This window comes from Natrix helvetica (assembly GCF_964273705.1).
Source record: "Natrix helvetica genome assembly, chromosome: 11".
Lineage (NCBI taxonomy): Eukaryota > Metazoa > Chordata > Lepidosauria > Squamata > Natricidae > Natrix > Natrix helvetica.
This window is the reverse complement of record NC_138562.1, coordinates 19,408,571-19,428,249: the sequence shown is the minus strand read 5'-3', so window position 1 is coordinate 19,428,249 and position 19,679 is coordinate 19,408,571. Positions and strand designations below refer to the sequence as shown.

General features: G+C 50.0%; 2 protein-coding genes across 3 annotated transcripts in view; one reads left to right on the top strand and one right to left on the bottom strand.

Annotated features, from left to right (window-relative positions):
• Positions 1–19,679, bottom strand: part of LOC309397665 (integrator complex subunit 6-like) — a 322,886-nt gene that overhangs the window by 116,907 nt on the left and 186,300 nt on the right. The gene's annotated exons all lie outside the window — the stretch shown is intronic.
• The window catches only part of GPC3 (glypican 3), a gene marked incomplete at its 5' end in the record, with an annotated part of 100,014 nt that overhangs the window by 2,396 nt on the left and 77,939 nt on the right, over positions 1–19,679 (top strand). Inside the window, 2 exons of one of the 2 annotated variants that reach the window (XM_081963900.1) lie at positions 8,951–9,119; positions 17,332–17,493. In XM_081963900.1, the coding sequence (XP_081820026.1) occupies positions 8,951–9,119; positions 17,332–17,493 (331 nt within the window). Of the gene's footprint in view, positions 1–8,950; positions 9,120–17,331; positions 17,494–19,679 lie in introns of those variants that run through there. The other variant, XM_081963901.1, reaches the window with a different exon arrangement.

Sequence of the window (19,679 nt, the reverse complement as noted above, 5' to 3'; positions counted from 1 at the left end):
CCCCCCAAATAAAATAGACCAACCTATTTGTGCCCAGTAATGATTAGTTAATGACCATCCTAGTCGAAGTCTACCTCCTTAAAGGTTCTTGATTCCCTTCATCTTGAAGGGGTCGGTTTTGAAACGCTGCCTGTAATGGGAATGGCTGATTATCAGTTTATTGAGGACTTTGTGAATTACATCAATTGGCAGCTAGAAACTCCCAAGGACCCCATTTCTCTTGTGGAGAAATAGTTTCAACCTCTTTGGAGTCTGTAGCCCCTTTGACGTTGTGACTGGATTGAGCCGTCTGAAAACCGAGTGAGGAATGAGTGAGGAACCTCAACAGAAACGGGTTGAATTCAATGAGCTATCAGTCATACAATAATTTAGATGGTCGGGATGAATTCTACCATGTTTTGTCATCATTGTATTCATTGATATATGGCATTTCTCTTTGTCCCTGTCCCTTTTTTGTCCAGCAGCTACTTTTGACAGGACACGGCAGCTTCTCCTCAGAGGAAACATTCCCGAGCAGTGGCCCTTCGTTGAGCAAATGAAGCCGGCCAAGAGCCTCTGGACTTTGAGGCAAGCCATTGGTGGCGCAAAAGTGCTTATAGTGCAGGTAGTCGGAGATCTCTACTGCAGTGTTAGCACTTCAGTGACACAATGGCACAGTGCACGGGATGGGTTTTCCTGGTGGAGCTCCAGCAGGCCATGGTTGGGCTCAAGTCGTGTTCTCCATCCCAACCGGGAGGCCCAAAGGTTTCTTGTGCTAAGGTGCATCTAGTGCAGTTAGTGAACTAGCTTACAATCTACTGCCCTGAGTGCTCCTTCTGGCACATGGAGCTGGTATCTGGTCAGACTTTCTATGGCGTTGCCCTCAACAGGTAAAGAACATCTGAGACTGGCCCCTAAGCTTCCACGGGTGAAGGTAGATATGAAGATGGGTCCCACCTTCTGGTCTTAACCCTGATCAGTGAGATTGGTCCATGTTGTACAGAAGAAGTGAAGGACCCCATGATGTTCTCCTTCCCAGAGGACCTCTCAGCTCCATGTTCTTTTGAAAAAACATTGTGCTTTTCAGGGAATGGGCAGTAGGGGTGGCTGGAAGGCAGTTACGGTGTCCCTTGCTTCAGATTGTGTTCCTGGTCCAGTTAAATCTGACCATGTCCAACTCTACAGCCTTTTCTCCAAGGTCTTGGCTTGGGTCCTCTCAACTCCTACAAAGCTGCTTCGGTTTAAGCGGGGGTGTCCAACCCGGGCCCTTTATGGACTTCAACTCCCAGAATTCCCCAGCCAATGTAGCTGGTTGGGAATTCTGGGAGTTGAAGTCCACAGGTTTTCAATGCGGGTCAGGTTGGACACCCCTGCTTTAAAAGTAGTTTACTTTTGGGTTTGCACCACGGCAACCAACTTATCCTTGTTGGGTTGCGTGCTTTGGAGGTAGGGGATATTTCACCGGAGGGGGGATTGATGCTCTCCCTTCATGGCAGCTGTTTCTACCTGTGCTATTGAGAACTTGGGGAGTTCTAGGTGAACCAAAGTGTTCAATATGGAGGAAGGCTGATTTCATGCCAGCTCTCCATTTTACTGATAAACATTGATTTGCCAATCAAGCTATAATTGATTAGCCATATTCATATTCCCTGCGTAAACATGTAGGCTGCGGAATTGAAATCCACATGTAGGCTTAAAAGATGGGCAGTTTTAGAAGTTAAAAGTCCATGCAGGTGGCATGCTTGAAAAAACCCCCCACTGCTTTATACCATAGGAGTAGTTCAGCACTCTTGGGAGTGAGGCAGGTTTTGGAAAAGGCTTATTCAAGGATGATAATACTAGAAATGAAAACGGGGACTTCTTTATCCAGCATACACAATTCCTTGGATTTGCTTTAACTGAAATCTGTTTTCATTCAGTGATGGAAATACAGCAAAAAGGAGTTGGAAATTAACAGTTTGGCAGAATTCACTCTTTGCAGGTCACAGCTGCAAAGCCCATCAGTGGAAAACATTGGTGGAGTCCTTTAACCATTCTGGAGAAAAAAAATGTCTATAAAATTTCAAGGAATTGGCCGAGATGGAGAGAGAAGGAGAAGGGAGGCTGTTAGTTCAGCTGACATTTAAAGCTGGTTTGGTCAACCTGTTCTCTCTGGAGATTTTGGACTGAAATTCCCATGGCACTCTTTCCAGGATTGGACTGGATCTTGATCAGAAATTACTTGAAATCTCGTTTGGAGGGAAGGCTGAGTCAACCTTGAGCCTGGTGAGGAACGAACTCTTGGCAGTGGGCAGAATTAGCCTGAAATAGTGCACTGTAATCACTGCACCATCATGACTCATAGTAGTTTCAGCCTTCCTGGGGAGTTGACTTGCTGTCTACCTGATGAGGACCCACCTTGCTAGACCCAAACTTCTGGCCACGTCCTGCATCCCGAAAACAATGACGTTGGTGTCCACTCATCCTTAGCGCGTCCCGGCTTCTGGATTATTAGTATGCAAAGCCAGTGAACATTCTTGGAGAACCTCTACTCGAAGAGGCTCGGAGATGCTCTCCTGGCCCAAACATCTGCAAGGAGGCTGCCCACCCAGTCCATCCTGGCAGTGCCAAAGTGCTCATAGTGCAGGTAGTTGTGGAGCCAAATTCTACTGTAATGTGGGCACTTCCAGTCCTGCCGGATCCTGAGCTCCGTGGCGGCGGCGTCCTCTTTGCTTCCGGAGGGATGGCGGCCGAGAAGACTCCGTGCTGACCTACGGTGGGTTTTGCTGGTTTGCATCTCAGCTTGACCTCTGTTGCTGTGCAAATCCATGCAAAACTGACGGTGGGGCAGGTTGTGAGGAGGAAAGGGGGGCGGGCTGTGGCAGAGGTGCTGAGAGTGTGTGTGCCTTTCCCCTTGCAGAGGCCGGAGGAGAAGCTCTTCCTCCCTGGGTTGGGATCAGTTGTATTACTCGGACCTCTGTGAACAGTATTGCACTTGTCCCGGCCTGTGGAGGGCGAGGGGAGGATCGACCCTGCGGAGGAGGAGGAGGAGGAGGCAGCCGGCACCGGCCAAGGGAGGGCGAGCAAGAGGGTTGCCCTGGCAGGACGCTGTGTGTTGCTGTTGTCGGGTGGATCACGATGCAATTTTGATTAGATTAGCAGGAAGGAAATTGCACGGTATCCATCTGTAAATCGCAGGACCTCTCTGGCTCTGGCGCGTCCCCCGGGGGAAGCGGAAGCCACGGGCGTAAGGGAAAATCTGGGCACCCTTGAGGAGCGGGTGGGGTGTCCCTTTGCAAAATGAAATAAACTGACTTGGATACCCGAAAAGCTGCTTCCTTGCAAACTTCTTTGAGGTGGATGACGGTGTGAATGAATCAAAGGTGGTTTTTTTGCCTCGGTTGGTTTCCTTACTTCCATTGTGAGAGTCCGACCTGGGAATCTCCCTAAAGAAGATGGAATTGCTGGCTGGGGAATTCTGGGAGTTGAAGTCCACAAGTCTTAAAGTTGCCAAATTTGGACACCCCTGGCTTAGTGACTGCTGCAAAAAAAGGGTTTTTTTTTTGCAAAATTGGGTGCAGTCACGGGATGACTTGTTCTATGACCATCTCAGTTTATCATAATTGCAGGCTGAGTCAGGGACTACTTGCCAAGTACATAAGTGAAATAAGTAACCTGGTAAACATTTGGGGAAATCATCCCCTCGGGGGCATTAGAAACTATAAGAGTAGACTCCATTTTGTGGTTTGGAGGTGCCAATTGGCGAAAGGGGCTGCTTCACGCTACGGGGAAGGGGATGGATGCTAGAGATAATTTGCAACTGAAAAGGAACAAACACAACCTGAAGGGGGGGGGGGGCTCCAATTAAACCTAGGATTTAAAGCCAGAAGTGGTCTTCAGCCTACACACTAATTGGACTCTGGATGGGAAAACGGGGTGGCTTTGAGTTCAAGAGCTGGAGGCTGTGGTGGTCCCCAGACCTTTGAGAGCAGAGTTTTGTAGCTCAGAAGATGCCTCACGTTGAGCTGCACCTCCATCCGAATTGCTCTCTTTCAGCTTTCAATAAACAAGCTTTGCTTGCACCCGGAAAGAGCAGACGGAGCAGGTCCCTGCTGAGAGAATTGTGGGAGGTGAAGCTTAAATCAGTGAATTAAAGCTAGCTGAAGAGGGTGGCATTTTGGCACACCTGGGAGTCGCCACTTCCTTTTTAATGCAGCTCTTCCCACCTCATTCTGGAGTGGGAGCTTCAATCCGGTTTAGGTTTCACAAAGGAAGTAGCTGCCATTTTTGGGGTGCTCCTTAAGTGGGTTGGGATGAACTGGAAGTGAGGGGGCCGTTGAAAAATAAGGTATTTGTGTATGGATGATGCTTAAGGCAACACCTGAGTTCAGTTCAAATGTAACTAGCTAATGCAATTTGGACAGCTCCATAAAATGAGATACTGACTTAGAGTTTGAATAACTTTATTGTCACTTTGTACACTAATCGGCATAACGTTGAAATGAAATTTTGTTGCTTACAGCTCAAAGGGCCTCCACCTCCAACATACACTACATAAACATGACATGGGGTAACTAGTTCCTCTTGCATTCTGTACTTTATTAATGCAGTGAACAGTTGGCACTCATTGTTAATTGGTTCCGTGAGGCAAACCACAAACGAGTACCAATTTTTTTTTCATATAAGGAATAATGTGGTGAGTCACAAGGCAGCTGACAAATTCTAGCTTGTGCGTTGATTACCAAACTTAGTTGCGAAGTCCTGTCCAAACAATTGCGACCCCATGGACAACGTTCCTCCAGGCCTTCCATCCCCTGGAGTCCATTTAAGCTCACGCCGACTGCTTCGGTGACTCCATCCAGCCACCTCCTTCTCTCTTGTCCCCTTTTGTCCTTCATCGTTCCCAGCATGAGGCTCTTCTCCAGGGAGTCCTTCTCATCAGGTGGCCAAAGTCTTTGAGTTTCCTCTTCAGGATCTGGCCTTCTAAAGAGCAGCCAGGGTTGATCTGCTCTAGGACTGCCCATTTGGATGGCCTTGCAGTCCAAGGGACTCAATGCAGGAGTCTTCCCCAGCACCAGAGGTCAAAGGCCTCCATTCTTTGGCGTTCAGCCTTCCTTATGGTCCAATCTTCACAGCCATTCATTGCAACTGGGAAAACTAGAGCCTTGACTATGCACACTTGTTGGCAGGGCAAATTCTCTGCTTTTTAGTATATAGGTTTGCCATAGCTTTCTTCCCCAGGAGCAAACAATACTGGGACAAAATTTTCACTCCAACCTAACCCTAACCTCCCCCCCCACTCCAGTCAGGCTGTCCTGGGCTAAAACCGGCACCAGCATGTTGTGTGAACTCTCACGGAGTCCCCAGCCAACCCTCTTTCCAGCCTGGCTGGTGTGAACCAGCCAATTAATCAACCAATGGCATTTTGGAAGCCTTTCTGGGAGTTGGCTGAGTTAACATAAAAATCTGTTCTGATAATGAATCTCTCTTACTGCAACAGATGTTTGACGTTTCACTTGGGGGGTCCAGAAATGTCACATTATTTCTGTTTCGGTCGCAACATTTACATTTGCAAATGCAGAATTTCCCCTTATCTTTTAAGCCTGCCCGACTGGCCGGGATGAGGAGAGAGAAGAGTGGGATTCAGTCCGGTCTTTGTGTATCTAATTATAATTCAGTGTGGCTAAACTAGCTAGGCTTGTTTTAGCTACCGTGTTGTGCAAACCCGTTGTGTAGGCTGCTTAGGCTGTGAAAATGGGGTTCAGCTGAACAAAGGCTGGTTCTGTTAACTATGGCTAATCATGTGGGGACCTAGTACTGAGGGTCTATTCAAGAATTTGCAGCAGTAACTGAACTATTCGTTTTGCATAGTTCACTTCCACGAGAGGCCTGTGATGTGCCAACTCAGCTAGTATGTTCTTTGCAGAGAACGACCTGCAGAACAAAGGCTTAGCTACGTGAATAAGCAAACCATGGTTTGTGATTTTCAAGACACAGCCGGCTGAACATTGCACTCTCCCCAGCATCCTGCTGACTTCCAAACCTCGACTGAAGGACAAAATGCTCTTCGCGCAGATGATGGAGAGTTTGGAGGCCGCTTCGCATCTTGTTCCCCTTCTGGAATCCAGCTTGCCTTCTCCCCTCCAGCCGGGTTGGGCACAAGTGAGCGGGAAGACTATTTAACCTGCAATTTCCAGAGATTCAAGTTAGGATCATCCCGGTGGAAAAGATCTCTCTCTGTGTTTTTTCTAGCGAGTCTGGCCAATCAGGGCATGTAGCCCGAGTTTGAGACCCAGAAAGGGTACGACCAGCTGATGAAAGCTAAATAACTTGAAATAGATCAATACTGGTCTCACTTTATTTCTTGGTCAGTAAATGTAAGTTCCACACATCTGTGTGTCGCAAAAATATCTTCTGCTGCATGGAAAAGTCTGCATTTCTCAACCTCAGCCACTTGAATGCCACTCGACCTCATACATCTATGGATTTCAACTCCCAGAATCCTCCAGCCAGTGTGGACTTCAATTCCCAGAATTCTGGGTGTTGGAAGTCCGCACCTCTTAAAGCTTGCCCCCCAATTCTGCTCTTTTCCTCGCACAAATGTTTGCACACCTGTTGCAAAGGAGGAAGAGGCCTGTGGCGTTAACACTAACTTTGTAGGTGAAAGGAGGAAGAAGGGGGGGGGGGAAGCAGGAAATACAGAGGAATTCAGTGTCATGTCATAGCTATGGTTTACCAGCTAACCAAAATGGGCTTAGCACAACGCACTAAGCTACAAAACCTGGTTTCTGCCAGAGCCAAAACAACCACTAGGTGTCGGTGTCGGCACAAGCCGCCTCTTCACCTACTCCTGTATCATGTAGTAGTAGAATTGACTAACACTGCAATGCAATAGCATGTGTAAACTGCAATCATTGGCTTTACTTCAGTTAAACCAGGATTCAGTTAGAGAAATTTGGTGCAAACCGGTGGATGCAGGATTTTTGGCCCACAGCATCTTTTGTGGAGTTGCAAAGGAACCTCAAATACCTCGCTTAGGCCAGCGGTTGACTCAAAGCAGACACCTTACCACTTTTCCCTGGCCACCTGTCCGCTGACATTCCTGTACTTCCAGTTCCTGCAAATTCCTTTCAATTGAGCAGCCCTTATTCACACGAAGACGGGACACTTTCCAGGCTTTAAAATGTCAACAACCCAAAAACCCAGCTTGTTTCATCTTTGTTTTCATGCCTGTCTTGAATGCAAACAATCCTTCTGATGGGAAGCCAGAGGGAAAGAGAGGCGACATTGGGGAAATAGCGAGAATATGCTAAAATTCTGGGATTTGCAGGTTGTTGAGTGGAATGAAGAATAGCGTGCAATTGCTATCTCTCATGGATGAGCTGACAGCTCTCTTTCTAGCTGGATTCCCCAGAAAGCCCAAGATTGCAAGAAGCTTCTGAGAAGTATCGTCTCGCAAGCCACAGCGCTGTTTTACAAAGAGATTTAACGCCAGGGCTCCCAGCCATGAGTTGCGGCGGGGTGTTAATGCTGTCTGCGGGTGTGAAATCAGTTTACAAGTGAGGCTGCACGGATCCTTTTAAAAAGACACTTGGAGCCAGACTCCGAGAAGGCGGAAAGGCCCTCTAGGCACTTGGTGGGAGCCTTGAGAGCGAATCCATCTGTCATCTTAAGCACTTTTGAAGTCTCTCAAAATCTCCTAGTCCTCTAAATCAGCCTTTTCTCAACCTTGGCGACTTTTAAGGCCCACGGACTTCAACTCCCAGAATTCCCCAGCCAGCTCAGCAGCACTGAGACGCGGTTGCCCAGTGGCTAAGACGCTGAGCTTGTCGATCAGAAAGGTTAGCAGTTTGGCGGTTCGAATCCCCAGCATCGTGTAACGGAGTGAGCTCCCGTGACTTGTCCTAGCTTCTGCCAACCTAGCAGTTCGAAAGCACATAAAAAATGCAAGTAGAAAAATAGGGACCACCTTTGGTGGGAAGGGAACAGCATTCCGTGTGCCTTTGGCGTTGAGTCATGCCGGCCACATGACCACGGAAGTCTTAGTGGGCAAGGTTTGACACCCCAGGCCCAGGGGTAGATTCCTGCTGATCCTTGAGCATAGATAAGAAATATTAAAGAAAAGAAGATTTAGGGGGGTCGTCATAGCAGTATTCCAGTATTTGAGGAGCTGCCACAAAGAAGAGGGGGATCAGCTTATTTTCCAAAGCACCTGCCGGCAGGAAAAAGAAACAATGGATGGAAATTAATCAAGGAGAGAAGCAACCTGGAATTGAGGAGAAACTTCCTAACAGTGAGCACAATTAACCAGAGGAACAGCTTGCCACCAGAAGTTGTGGATTCTCCATCACTGGAGGTTTCGAAGAAGAGACTGGACAGTCACTTTTCTGAGATGGTATAAATTCTCCTGCTTGAGAAGGGGGCTGGACTAGATGACCTCCAAGGTGCCTCCCAGTTCTATTCTATTCTAAATTCTAAGTCTATTCGGGAGCGAGTAGAGAGCGGCTGGATACAGATGCTTCGGTGGGGGGGGGGGGAGACGGCCGGGACCACCTCATTCTTCTCCGGTGCTCTTTTCCCGACTGGGGAGTCGCGATTCTCCGCCCAAACCTCCACCGGCTCCTCGAAACCTCCGGGTGCGCCGGGGCTTGGCAGCCGCTGCTGGCAGAGGCGCCCTGTGCTGACCCGGGCAGGTGGAGCCGCCCTTCCCAGGGGCAGTCTACCGCAGAGGGAGCGGCGCGGGCACAGTTCGCCCTGGCAAGACCCCCGCCCTCCCCCCGCGGAGCCAATGAAGAGCGAGGAAAGTTTGCGGGGAGCCAGTCAGGGCTGGGCGGGGGGCGGCCCGGGCCAATCCCGGCTCGGCTGCTGCTGCTGCTGCCTGGGAGCGGCGGCGGGGCAGTCTTGCTGGCTGCTCCGGCGGCGGCGTCTGCGCTCCGGCTCCCGCTTGCGCCGCTCGGCTCGGGATGCGCCCGGCCGCCGCCGCCAGACCGCGATGAGCGACGGCGGAGCCGCTGCCGCCGCTGCCCCCACCTGGCGCCTCTGCGCCCTCCTGGCCGCTGCCCTGCTGGGCGCCCGAGCCGAGCCCACCTGCCAGCGCGTCCGCGCAGCCTTCCAGGCGCTGCAGCCCGGCGCCCGCGGGGTGCTCGAGAGCCCCGGGCCAGGTGAGCCCGCGCAGCCCCGGACGGCTCTCCTGGGGGGGAGAGGGAGGCTGCAGCCCCAGAGCCCCGCTCGCCTGCCCGGGGAAAGCGGCGTAGCAGTGGATGCAGCGCCGGGGATGCGCTCTTCCTCCCTCTTTCCTTCCTTCGCTCCTTCCTTTCCTTCCATCCTTTTTCTTTCCTTCCTTCTTTCCTTTTTTCTTTCCTTCCATCCTTTTTCTTTCCTTCCATCCTTTCTTTCCTTCCTTCCTCCTTTCCTCCCTTTTTCTTTCCTTCCATCCTTTTTCCTTCCTTCCTTCATTCCTCCCTCCCTCCCTCCCTTTTTTCCTTCCTTCCTTTCTCCTTTCCTCCCTTTTTCTTTCCTTCCATCCTTTTTCCTTCCTTCCTTCCTTCCTTCCCACTCCCTTCCTTTCCTTCCTCCCCACTCCCTTCTTTTCCTTCCTTCTTTCCCTCCTTCCTCCCTTCCTTTCCTCCCTTCCTCCCCACTCCCTTCCTTTCCTCCCTTCCTCCCCACTCCCTTCCTTTCCTTCCTTCCTTCTTTCCTTCCTTCCTCCCTTCCTTTCCTCCCTTCCTCCCCACTTCCTTCCTTTCTTTCATTCTTTCCTTCCTCCCTTCCTCCCTCCCTTTCTTTCCTCCATCCCTCCTTTCCTTCCTTCCTTCCTTCCTTCCTTCCTTCCTTCCTTCCTTCCTTCCTTCCTTCCTTCCTCCCTTCCTCCCTTCCTCCCTTCCTCCCTTCCATCCTTTTTCCTTCCTCCCTCGCCCCCTCCTTCCCTTCCTTCGGACTAGCGTCTTTATTTTTCAGGATGATGGATTCGCGCCTGGGCTGACTGTAATGGGGCTGGCCGTTTTCCCCCACCCTCGGCCCGGCCGGTTAACCGAACCGCCGGTTCTCCCTCCCAGCTCGCTCGCTGGGAGCCTCCGCGGGGACGTTCGGCTTGTTCGCGGTCTCTTTTGCCCTTGCCTTCCTCTCGCGCGCAGCTGGGGTGGAGCGGGGCAGGAGGGGCAGGGATGGAGGGCGAAGGAAGAGACCCCCCCCTCCATGGGAAAGGACTGGGCAGCCTCTCGGGATAGAAGGAGACGCGGGTTAGTCGGGCGGGCGGTGTCGTGTGAACGCAGCCCAGAAGCTGCAGGGGTCCCTTTGCGGGCCTGGCACCGGGGTCCGTCGGGTGCTTCGGGGTCTTTGCGGGATCTTGCAGGGTGGGCGGGTTTTTTGGGGGGGGTTTCTTCCCTAAAGCATCTGGGTTTGCAGGTAGATTGCCCTGGAATATGGGGGCACTCCATAAGTAGGAAGACTTGGAAAGGAATTTTCTTTGATCTCCAGTTTAGGTTCCTGCTCCTATCCTGCAGGTAAGTGTACAGTGGCATTGAGGTCTGGCTAACCAGGGTTAAGACTGTGCTGGTAGACTGCCTAAAACTGGGGTCTCCAACCTCTGTAACTTTAAGTCTTCAATTCCCAGAATTCCCCAGCCAGCCAGCCAAAAATCTCAGTTTTGCCAAGGCTGATCAGATGCAGGAACTGCCTGGCATATGCCCCCAGGTGAATAATTTCTGGCCTGCCGAAGTCTTATTTCTCTTAGGCTCTGCTTATGTACCTGGGGGCTTCCCTAGGGAATTTAAAGGTGAAGTGCTAATTAGATGTACATTTTTATTTCAAAGTTAAACAAAGAGTAAAGCTTGCATAAATCCTCCACCCTCCCCCCCCCCGGAGGGGGGGGGAGATTGTTTTCCTGAAAGGAAAAAAAAGATAAATCATGAGTTATTCTTGCAAAAAATTATTACACTATTTAATGTTCTCTTTTTTTAATGGAAAAGTCTGCATGCTACAGATAATCCAGTTGGGACACATGGATTGGTTTGCCAGACTCAAATGTTCTTTTGAAGTAGGCTTAAAGCAGACTCATTTTGAGAATTACAAAGTGTTCAAAGATAACGAAAACCAGCCAAAGATTTGAGGAAAATTTAAGGTGCCGGGTTGTTTCTGTTACGTAGGGCCTTTGCATCTGCCTACGACGTAACCGTAGCTAAATGCTAACATCTGAATCCCTCCGGCAGCTGTCAGGATAGGTTGGGGTTACAGTTGCCAAGATTGCCAGGCAAGGAGGAGAAGGGATCGCCTATCGCATCTTGGGTTGGGTACCAATTTGGAGGGCCTCGGTTTGGAGGAAGAGATCGAAACCTCTCATTAAAGGGTGTTTGCAAAGCTAGAATGTGATCTGGCATCTTATCTAGACAATATGTACCAAGAAAGAAATTCAGACTAAAAGTCAGAAGGAGAGCTGATTTTATTTTTCTGTTTACGGGGTGGGGTTGAAGGCAGATTCCTAATGAGAAGGTGGGTATCTCTATTGAAACACAGGTAAGAATTCAAGAAGAGGAGAATCCCTAGAACTGTGATGGTGAATCTATGGCACGCAGAGCCCTCTCTGTGGGTAACGCACACCGTCGCCAGCTGCTCTTCTGGTTTCTGGTGCGCAGGTCTTTGTGAGTGCCGGGGTGCTGGAAAATGGCCTGAAAATGCCCCCCAAAACTGCCAAAACCAACCAAAAAACAGACCGATTTTCAGGCTGGTTTTGGGCTGGTTTCCGGGCCAGTTTCCGGGCTGGTTTTCAGGCCGTTTCTGGGCCTTTGGGGGGCTGTTCTCTGGGCCAGTTTCCAGGCCAGTTTTTCAGGCCCGGAAAACGGCCTTGAAAACATCCGGAAAGCAGCCCAGAAAACAGCCAAAAACAGTCATGCGCACTGGCCAGCTGGTTTTCAGGTTTCCAGCACTCCGGCACACGCACATTCACTCATGTTCCGATTTGGGCTCTTAGTGCCAAAAAGTTTCGCCATCCCTGCCCTAGAAGGAAAAGCCAGCATCTCAAATCGGCCTCTCCCAACCCTTGGCCACTTGGAGATGCGTGAATTTAAACTCCCAGAATTCCCTTGCCAGCTGTGCTGCCAAGGTCGAGAAACACCGATTTAAATGCTCGAAAACTCCCCAGATCAGCTTTCCAGGAGTGATGATGGCATTGTTGCTCTCCAGATGTTGCTTAGCTAGACATCCCCTGTTGGACAGTTGCTCGAGGGCTCTGAAATCTCTGGAGAGGCACAGTTCCCTGATGGCGGTTAGAGCCAACATCTTCCCTCCATCCCCGAAGCAAATGTCGACATTAACAAAGAACTTTCCGAACCAATGAGGTTCCATTAACCGTCTAGCTGTGAATTTTGGAACAGGGATATTCCGCAACGCCTCCTAGAGGCGACTTACAAGCTCATGCATTGCAGCAATCAAGTCTTGGATAATGGGGGGTGAGATTTTGCAGTGCAACAGGCACCTCCACTCTTGCTATTTTGCCAATCCGTCTTCGTCCTGCAATGAGAAATACCGTTCCTCAATTTACAACCGCAATCAAGCCCCCAAATTTGTCCCACTAAGCGAGACCGTTGTTAAGTGAGCTTTACCCCATTTTACGACCTTTCTGGAGAGAGAGAGAGAGAGAGAGAGAGAGAGAGAGAGAGAGAGAGAGAGAGAGAGAGAGAGAGAGAGAGAGAGAGAGAGATCGATCGCTCTAGTGAGAAGAATGGCTGGCTGGCTATTTCTCTCTTCCAACTGCTCCTTTCTGGAGATCTCACTGAAGTAATTACATTTTGATGATCGTCTCCTTTCCAGAACGGGCTCCATAAATCCTCCGTAATCAGGGAAGCGTCATGGTGACAGGGTGGCCCAGCTTCCTGTTTATTGCTCGCTCGGTCTCCGCTGCTGCCACCCTGCCTCTGCCTGTTGCCTCCGATCTTTTTCTCCCTCTTCCTCCTCCTCCTCCTCTTCCCTCACTGGCCACTGACCTCAACTTAACTCAACTCCACTTGTAGTAAAGAGAAGGACCAGGGGAGGACCATGATAGCAGTCTTCCGATATTTGAGGGGCTGCCACAGAGCTCAAGCTATTCTCCAAAACACCCGAAGGCCAGACAAGGAATAATGGATAGAAACCGAACAAGGAGAGATTCAACCTGGAAATAAGGAGAAATTTTCTGACAGTGAGAACCATCAACTCATGGAAGAGAAGTTGCCTTCGGAAGTTGTGGGAGTTTCATCCCTGGAGGCTTTCAAGAAGCAAAAATCTGCTGATAGGATGGCATAAAACCATCCTGGCTATGTCCTTTTGGGCTTGTTGAATTTCGGTTTGTGTCATGAGACACAGAACAAAGGCGCAACTCTTAAAGCAGATGTTTGCGGGTGACTTTAATGTTTTTAATGGAGGAGCCATGAAAAAGCAAAGCTGGCAGCTGCTTGTAAGTGGCTCCTAAAAACCTCTTTTCTTACAGAGAGAGCACATCAAAAGCCCTTCGCCCCGACACATTTACCGTACTTCGTGGCTATCGCTTCTCTAAGATGCTGCACCAAACCTTTAATCTGTTCATATTAGGGGATTATGCAGGAGGACGGTCTTATCAATTTTGTGCAATGGTAGCCTAATGATTGCTCGCTACCGGTTTCCAGCTTCCCAGATAATTTAATTAAAGTAGGCAAGATGGATGCTGCTGTAGTATTTTCTTCATTGTATTGATAAAACGATTAAATAAATGTCTTACAAGATTACCGTAAAGCAGTTTCATTTCCGTGGCCCGTCATCCTTCTGCATAGCTGTAGTTAATTTGCTAGCACAGTTTCTTCCAGGCTTACAGTGCACACTTCTTAAATAATTATTTCTTTCTGGGGATTTGAGCTAATGTTCCCCTCCCCATAAATTCCAGAAATCTGTTTGGATCTTGTAGGTTTCAGGCTGGATTGAAAACTGACCGTCATCAGATTTTAATGGGGTGTCTCAGGCTTGGCCACTTGAAGAGGAGTGGACTTCAGCTCCCCAAAATTCCCCAGCCATATTTAATTTAATTTAGTTAAAAGTCAGTAAACGGAAGGACCTTGGCCAATGTTTCTCTCTCGGTCCTTGGATGGAAGCGATCAGGGCAAACCATTTGAAACACCTCACCAAGAAAAGTGCAGCATTTCATACAGAGTCCACCCTGACTTTGAGTCATATTAAATTTTTACCCTGGTTGTGTCTGTAGGTAGTTCTCGACCTACAACACGAACAGAATAGAATAAGAGTAGAGTAGAGTAGAGTAGAGTAGAGTAGAGTAGGAGCTAGAAGGGACCTTGGAGGTCTTCGCTGTGGCCAACTAGCGGCCAGCAGAGCTGGCAGCAGATTCGGACAGTGATGAGGTTGGGGAGGAACCTGGGCCAGTCCTGGAGTCTGGAGAAGGCTTGGATGAGGGCTCTGCATCAGAGGCAGAGAGGGGGCCAGGGCCGTATGCCAGTTATCAGCTGCCTTCGGAGTCAGACATCAGTGAGGCAGAAGAACAGCTGGAGCCTGTTCCCAGTGTGAGCATGCGCAGAGTTGCCAGACGAAGGGAACAGCTAAAGAACAGAGGTCGATTTGGGAGTAAGGCCACAGGTGGACCATGAGTGGCCCCTCCCAGAGGAAATAAAAGAGGAGCAAAAGGGGAGTTTGCAGGAGACAATTAGTTCGCTTCATTGGTTTGTGACACTCCGAGGCTCCTTTCCAAGTTCTGCAGAGATCGGCCTGGCAGCTCTCCAAGCCAGATAAGTTCTGTGACTGTAAATCTTCCCTTGAAAGACTTTGCTGGAGGTGAATGAGCAGAATTCACAGTCAATTAATCAAAGGGGATTTTATCGGGACAAGGAGTTTGCTTCAGGCTCTCGGGAAGAAACCTCGGTCAGAAGAGTCTTCTAGTCCAACCCCCTGCTCAAGCAGGAAACCCTACACCATTTCGGTGCCATGAAGTAAGGATTCTTGGATCGTTTTGGTGCAGGTGGGAGGAACCCGAAGCCACCCGGGAGCGCTCAGAGGGCCTCTGCGCACCCGTCGCTCCTTCTGAAGTTAGCGCAAGCGATGCTCTTCCAGCCGCTTCTCTTCTCCTTTTGCTCAGCAGTTTTCGGGTCCTCTGCTTTGCTGGGTAATTGAGTTTTCGGCTTGCAATTATTTCAAGACCATCAGTTGCTCTCTTGATAGCCAAAAAATAAAATAAAATAAAATGCTGCTTGCTGTGGAAGTCTCCACACGGTGGGCACCTGCTCCAGGCGACTGCTTTCCTCTCAGCGACCGTTTGCGGTTCCTATTCTTGGCCGAGGGATTAATTTTAACAACGTTCTGAAGTGCGGTTTTTGCAAGGCCTTCTCCCCTCCTTCTTCCCTTCCCTCCCTTCCCTTCTTTTTTTCCTCGCAGCTTCGGGAAGTCTGTTTATGTATTTATGTACGTAATTAGAATAGAATGGGAGCTGTAGACCCTTGCAAATTAGACATTGCTCTGCGTTTATGGATGGATATTGGGAGACGCTGCCTTGGCTGCCTCTTTGGCCTCGTTGGCTTATCCAGAGCCGGCCAAGAATCCTCCTCCTCCTCCTCCTCCTCCTCTGGGTCGTGGGGATGGTTCAGCAGAAGATTCTTGGGGGTTGGGATCTGTCTGGAGGCCGTTGGCTCTCTCCTTGATCTGGTTCTCAACTCCTCTGCGGGAAACAGAGATGGTGATTCTGTCAGCTTTCTCTCTTTCTCAGTTTTAAAATCATTAAGCTTAGCAACTGTGGTGATTCACTTAGCAATCACCATAAAAAACATCCTTCCTTCCTTTCATTGATCCTTCCATTGATCCATCCATCCATCTATCCATTCATCTTTTTATCTATTGTCCCTCCTATTTCCTTCCTTCCTTCTTCCCTCTCTCTCTTCCATCCATCCATCCATCCACCCATCCATCCATCCATCCATCCATCCATCCATCCTTTCTCTATTCTCCCTCCTATTTTTTCCTTTCTTTTTTTCTTCTTTCCTTCCTTCTTTCCTTCCTCCCTTCCCACTCCCTTCCTTTCCTTCCTCCCCACTCCCTTCCTTTCCTTCCTCCCCACTCCCTTCTTTTCCTTCCTTCTTTCCCTCCTTCCTCCCTTCCTTTCCTCCCTTCCTTCTTTCCTTCCTTCCTCCCTTCCTTTCCTCCCTTCCTCCCCACTTCCTTCCTTTCTTTCATTCTTTCCTTCCTCCCTTCCTCCCTCCCTTTCTTTCCTCCATCCCTCCTTTCCTTCCTTCCTTCCTTCCTTCCTTCCTTCCTTCCTTCCTTCCTCCCCCCTCCCTCTGTTTCATGTCCCCGAGGTACCTGAGAAGGTCCGTGATGAATGAGTCCAGGGCTTCATGGTCTTGTGCCACAGCCGCCCTCTCTTCTCCCAAATGGGAACAGGAAGGCAGAGCAATTTTAAGAAGGACCATTAAACAAAGGGATTACCTTGGCGCTTGACAAGGGAAATAGTTCTCTCTGGAGAGTTTTCTCAATTGGATAAAACGCTGAAGAGGGAAAAGGATGTGTGTTTTGTCTGGCTTCCTGGTGCCTCCAGCCTTTTCCTTCTCTTGCCCCAGCGCTAGCAATAGACCACCCTGCCTGGAGCAATTCAAAAGGAATATTGTCTGCAGCTGCTGGGCAGGGTGGAGCAGGGCAACGTCTGGAGATCTGAGATGACCTGGAGCAAGACTCTGTAACTTTACTCTTGCTAGAAGTGTTGTGGCCTGCCAGCAGCCAGTAGAGCTGGCAGCAGATTCGGACAGTGAGGAGGTCGGGGAGGAACCTGGGCCAGTCCTGGAGTCTGGGGAAGGCTCTGATGAGGGATCTGCGTTGGAGGCAGAGAGGGGGCCAAAGCCGTGTGCCAGTTATCCGCTGCCTTTGGAGTCAGACATCAGTGAGGCAGAAGAACAGCTGGAGCCTGTTCCCAGTGTGCGCATGCGCAGTGTTGCCAGACGAAGGGAACAGCTATGGAACAAGGGTCGACTTGGGAGTAAGACCTCAGGTGGATGATGAATGGCCTTTCCCAGAGGAAATAAAAGAGGAGCGAAAGGGGAGTGGAGTTTGCAGGAGACAATTAGTTCGCTTAATTGGTCCGTGACTCTCCGAGGCTCCTTGCCAAGTTCTGCAGATGTCGGCCTGGCCAGATAAGGTCTGTGACTGTAAATCCTCCCTTGAAAGACTTTGCTGGAGGTGAATGAGCAGAATTCACAGTCAATTAATAAAAGGGGTTTTTGTCAGGACCAGGAGTTTCCTTCAGGCTCTTGGGAAGAAGCCTCGGTCAGAACAAGAAGTTTCAGCTCTCTCACTCTCCCACGAAAGTGTTGCCAGATAGAAAGAGAATTCCCCCTATCCCAAAAGTACATGCTAACCCCTCCCTGGTCTCTGTCTTTACAGGGTCAGATTTGCAAATATGCGTCCCCAAAGCTCTCACCTGTTGCTCCCGCAAGATGGAGGAGCGATACCAAGGCTTGGCTCGCTCCAACATGGAGCAGATTCTGCAGACGGCCAGCATGGATTTGAAATTCCTCATCATGCAGAACGCGGCCCTTTTCCAAGGTGGGTGTGCGGAGAGGCTTCATGCCCCGGGTAGCCCGGAGGTTGGCAGGGTGGGTGGGTGGGTGTCCATTGGTTGCGTTACTGGGTGGGACAACGTGGGAATGCCTTGGGAGGCTGGAGGAAGAGCTGCTGATTAGGCAATGGCCAGAAAAGAGAGAGTGGAGCTTGCAGAAGGAATGGCAGCTAAAGCCTCCGAGAGGGGAAGGTGCGTCTTCAAAATTCGCAAGTTTCCGTTAATTAACTTTACAATAAAATTATGGCTGGTACCTCCGAGTGTGTTTCTTGTCTGAGCTGCCTCATAAGCTGACATCAGTCTTGCAAGTGTGAAGGCACTTCTCTTCCCCCCTCCTCTTGTCTTTACCTGCTCAAGAAACTAGGGAGGGTCCCTTCCGATGTTTGCCACACCCGTTTTTCTTCCGGGGGTTCAGCTGCCTCTTCTCTGACCGCAGCCTAGCCTGCAGATCTTCCTCCTGTCTTACCAGAGGTGGGTTGCTCCCAGTTCGGCCGAACTGGTAGTGGAATTCAGGCTGGGTCGCAGAACCATCAGCGACCCAGGCCTGCCACGCCCCCCAAACCGCTCCCCTCGCTACCGCTGGACGACCAACATTTTGGATTTTAGTGACTGCGCGTGCGCCGTTCACTGTAAATTGTTCTGCACATGCGCGAAGAACAATTTACATTGAAAAGTGCACGCAAAGTGTGCGCCTGACCTGTGTGGGTTGCAAACCGGTAGTAAAACCAGCAGCAACCCACCCCTGTGTCTTACGTCCCATTACGGATCAAAGCGGAGTGAGGTTTGCTGGTTGCTTTGCAAATGGTATCCCGTTAGCGTCTCCCGCTTCCTCCTTGAGTGTCAGGGAACGCGGCTGAACTCCCAGTATGGAAACATTTGTGCATTGCGTTGAACTGTGTCTTAATCACGGTTTGTGGACGGCTGCTTTAGGCGCAGGGCTTAGCTGGGGTTTACGGGCTACCCTGGAGAGGCCCAGAGATCAGGGTGAATCAAAAGCAGGCCATTCCGGCTACGGTATGATGCAGAAATGGACACTTGACTTCTATGGCTGACAATCTGTCCAGAAGTTGGTTTTGGGGACGTTTCCCCTGTGCATTTCAGGACTATTTTAACCCGGTTAAATATGGATGGTGGGTTCAGAATTGACCTGACCGCTTCCAAAATAACGGCACGTTTTTGTATATAAATATAGGGGTGGGGGGTGGGGAGGGTCCTTGGCAGCAGACGGAGAACCAAACCCAACTCCTCCCCAGCTCTTATTTTGCGGTATTTTGGGGCTGCAATCATGGAAGTGCCACGGGGCCTGAAAAATCTAATAATCTAATAAAGTTTGCTAAGTGAACACAGTAATGGAGACGCTTGGACGGCATCTCGCTAAATGCCAAGTGACTCTCCCCCGCTCCTCATCAGCAAAAAAAAAAAGAAAAAAAAAGGCCTGCTGCAGCTTCAGCAGGAAGAAAATTCAATTTAGCGCAGGAGAGCATCGGTTGGAGTTGGCCCTGTCACTCAAGCGGCCCCTGCGTGCGGCTGATGGAAACGTCCTGAAACGAGTTGTGAAAGGGCCGGCGCAGCATGCGTTCCCGTCTTACGAATGGGCTCAGTGACATTTCCATACGTGGCATCAAATGCAAGAAGGGAGGACGGGGAGGGGGAGGGAATTGGCCAGGCTGACAAGAGCTGATTTTCAGCAGGCGAGTGAAGACCTTTCCGATTTCGTGGTGCAGCAAAAATAGCTGCCAGTTGAGATGACACAAGAGGTGGTGATGACTGGGCCAAGGTTCCCCCCACCCACCCAGGAACAGTTGGTAGAGTGCCTTGATCTTCCATCTGTTTTGTCTCTGAGGTGACAGGTTAGGAGCTTCTTCTGTTAAGCCGGGTTCTCAGCCTTGACAGCTTGAAGATGGGTGGACTTCAGCTTCCAGAATTCCCCACCCATCTTCAAGTTGGGTGGTGTCAATTCTGAAGCTAGCCTGACTGGGGCCATCTTGGAGGCTTCAGTGTTGCCACAATGGGAGAGGGGAATAGAGATAGCTGGGGTTTTGTAGCCAAAACAAAATAGTTTCCCTTGAGAACCAAGGACATTCCCACAGGTGGCTGAAGAGAGGAGGAGTGAAGTTTCCAAGCAACATAGGATCATTTTGTTCCTTAAGAGGAGTGTTTCTTTGGCTCCTTG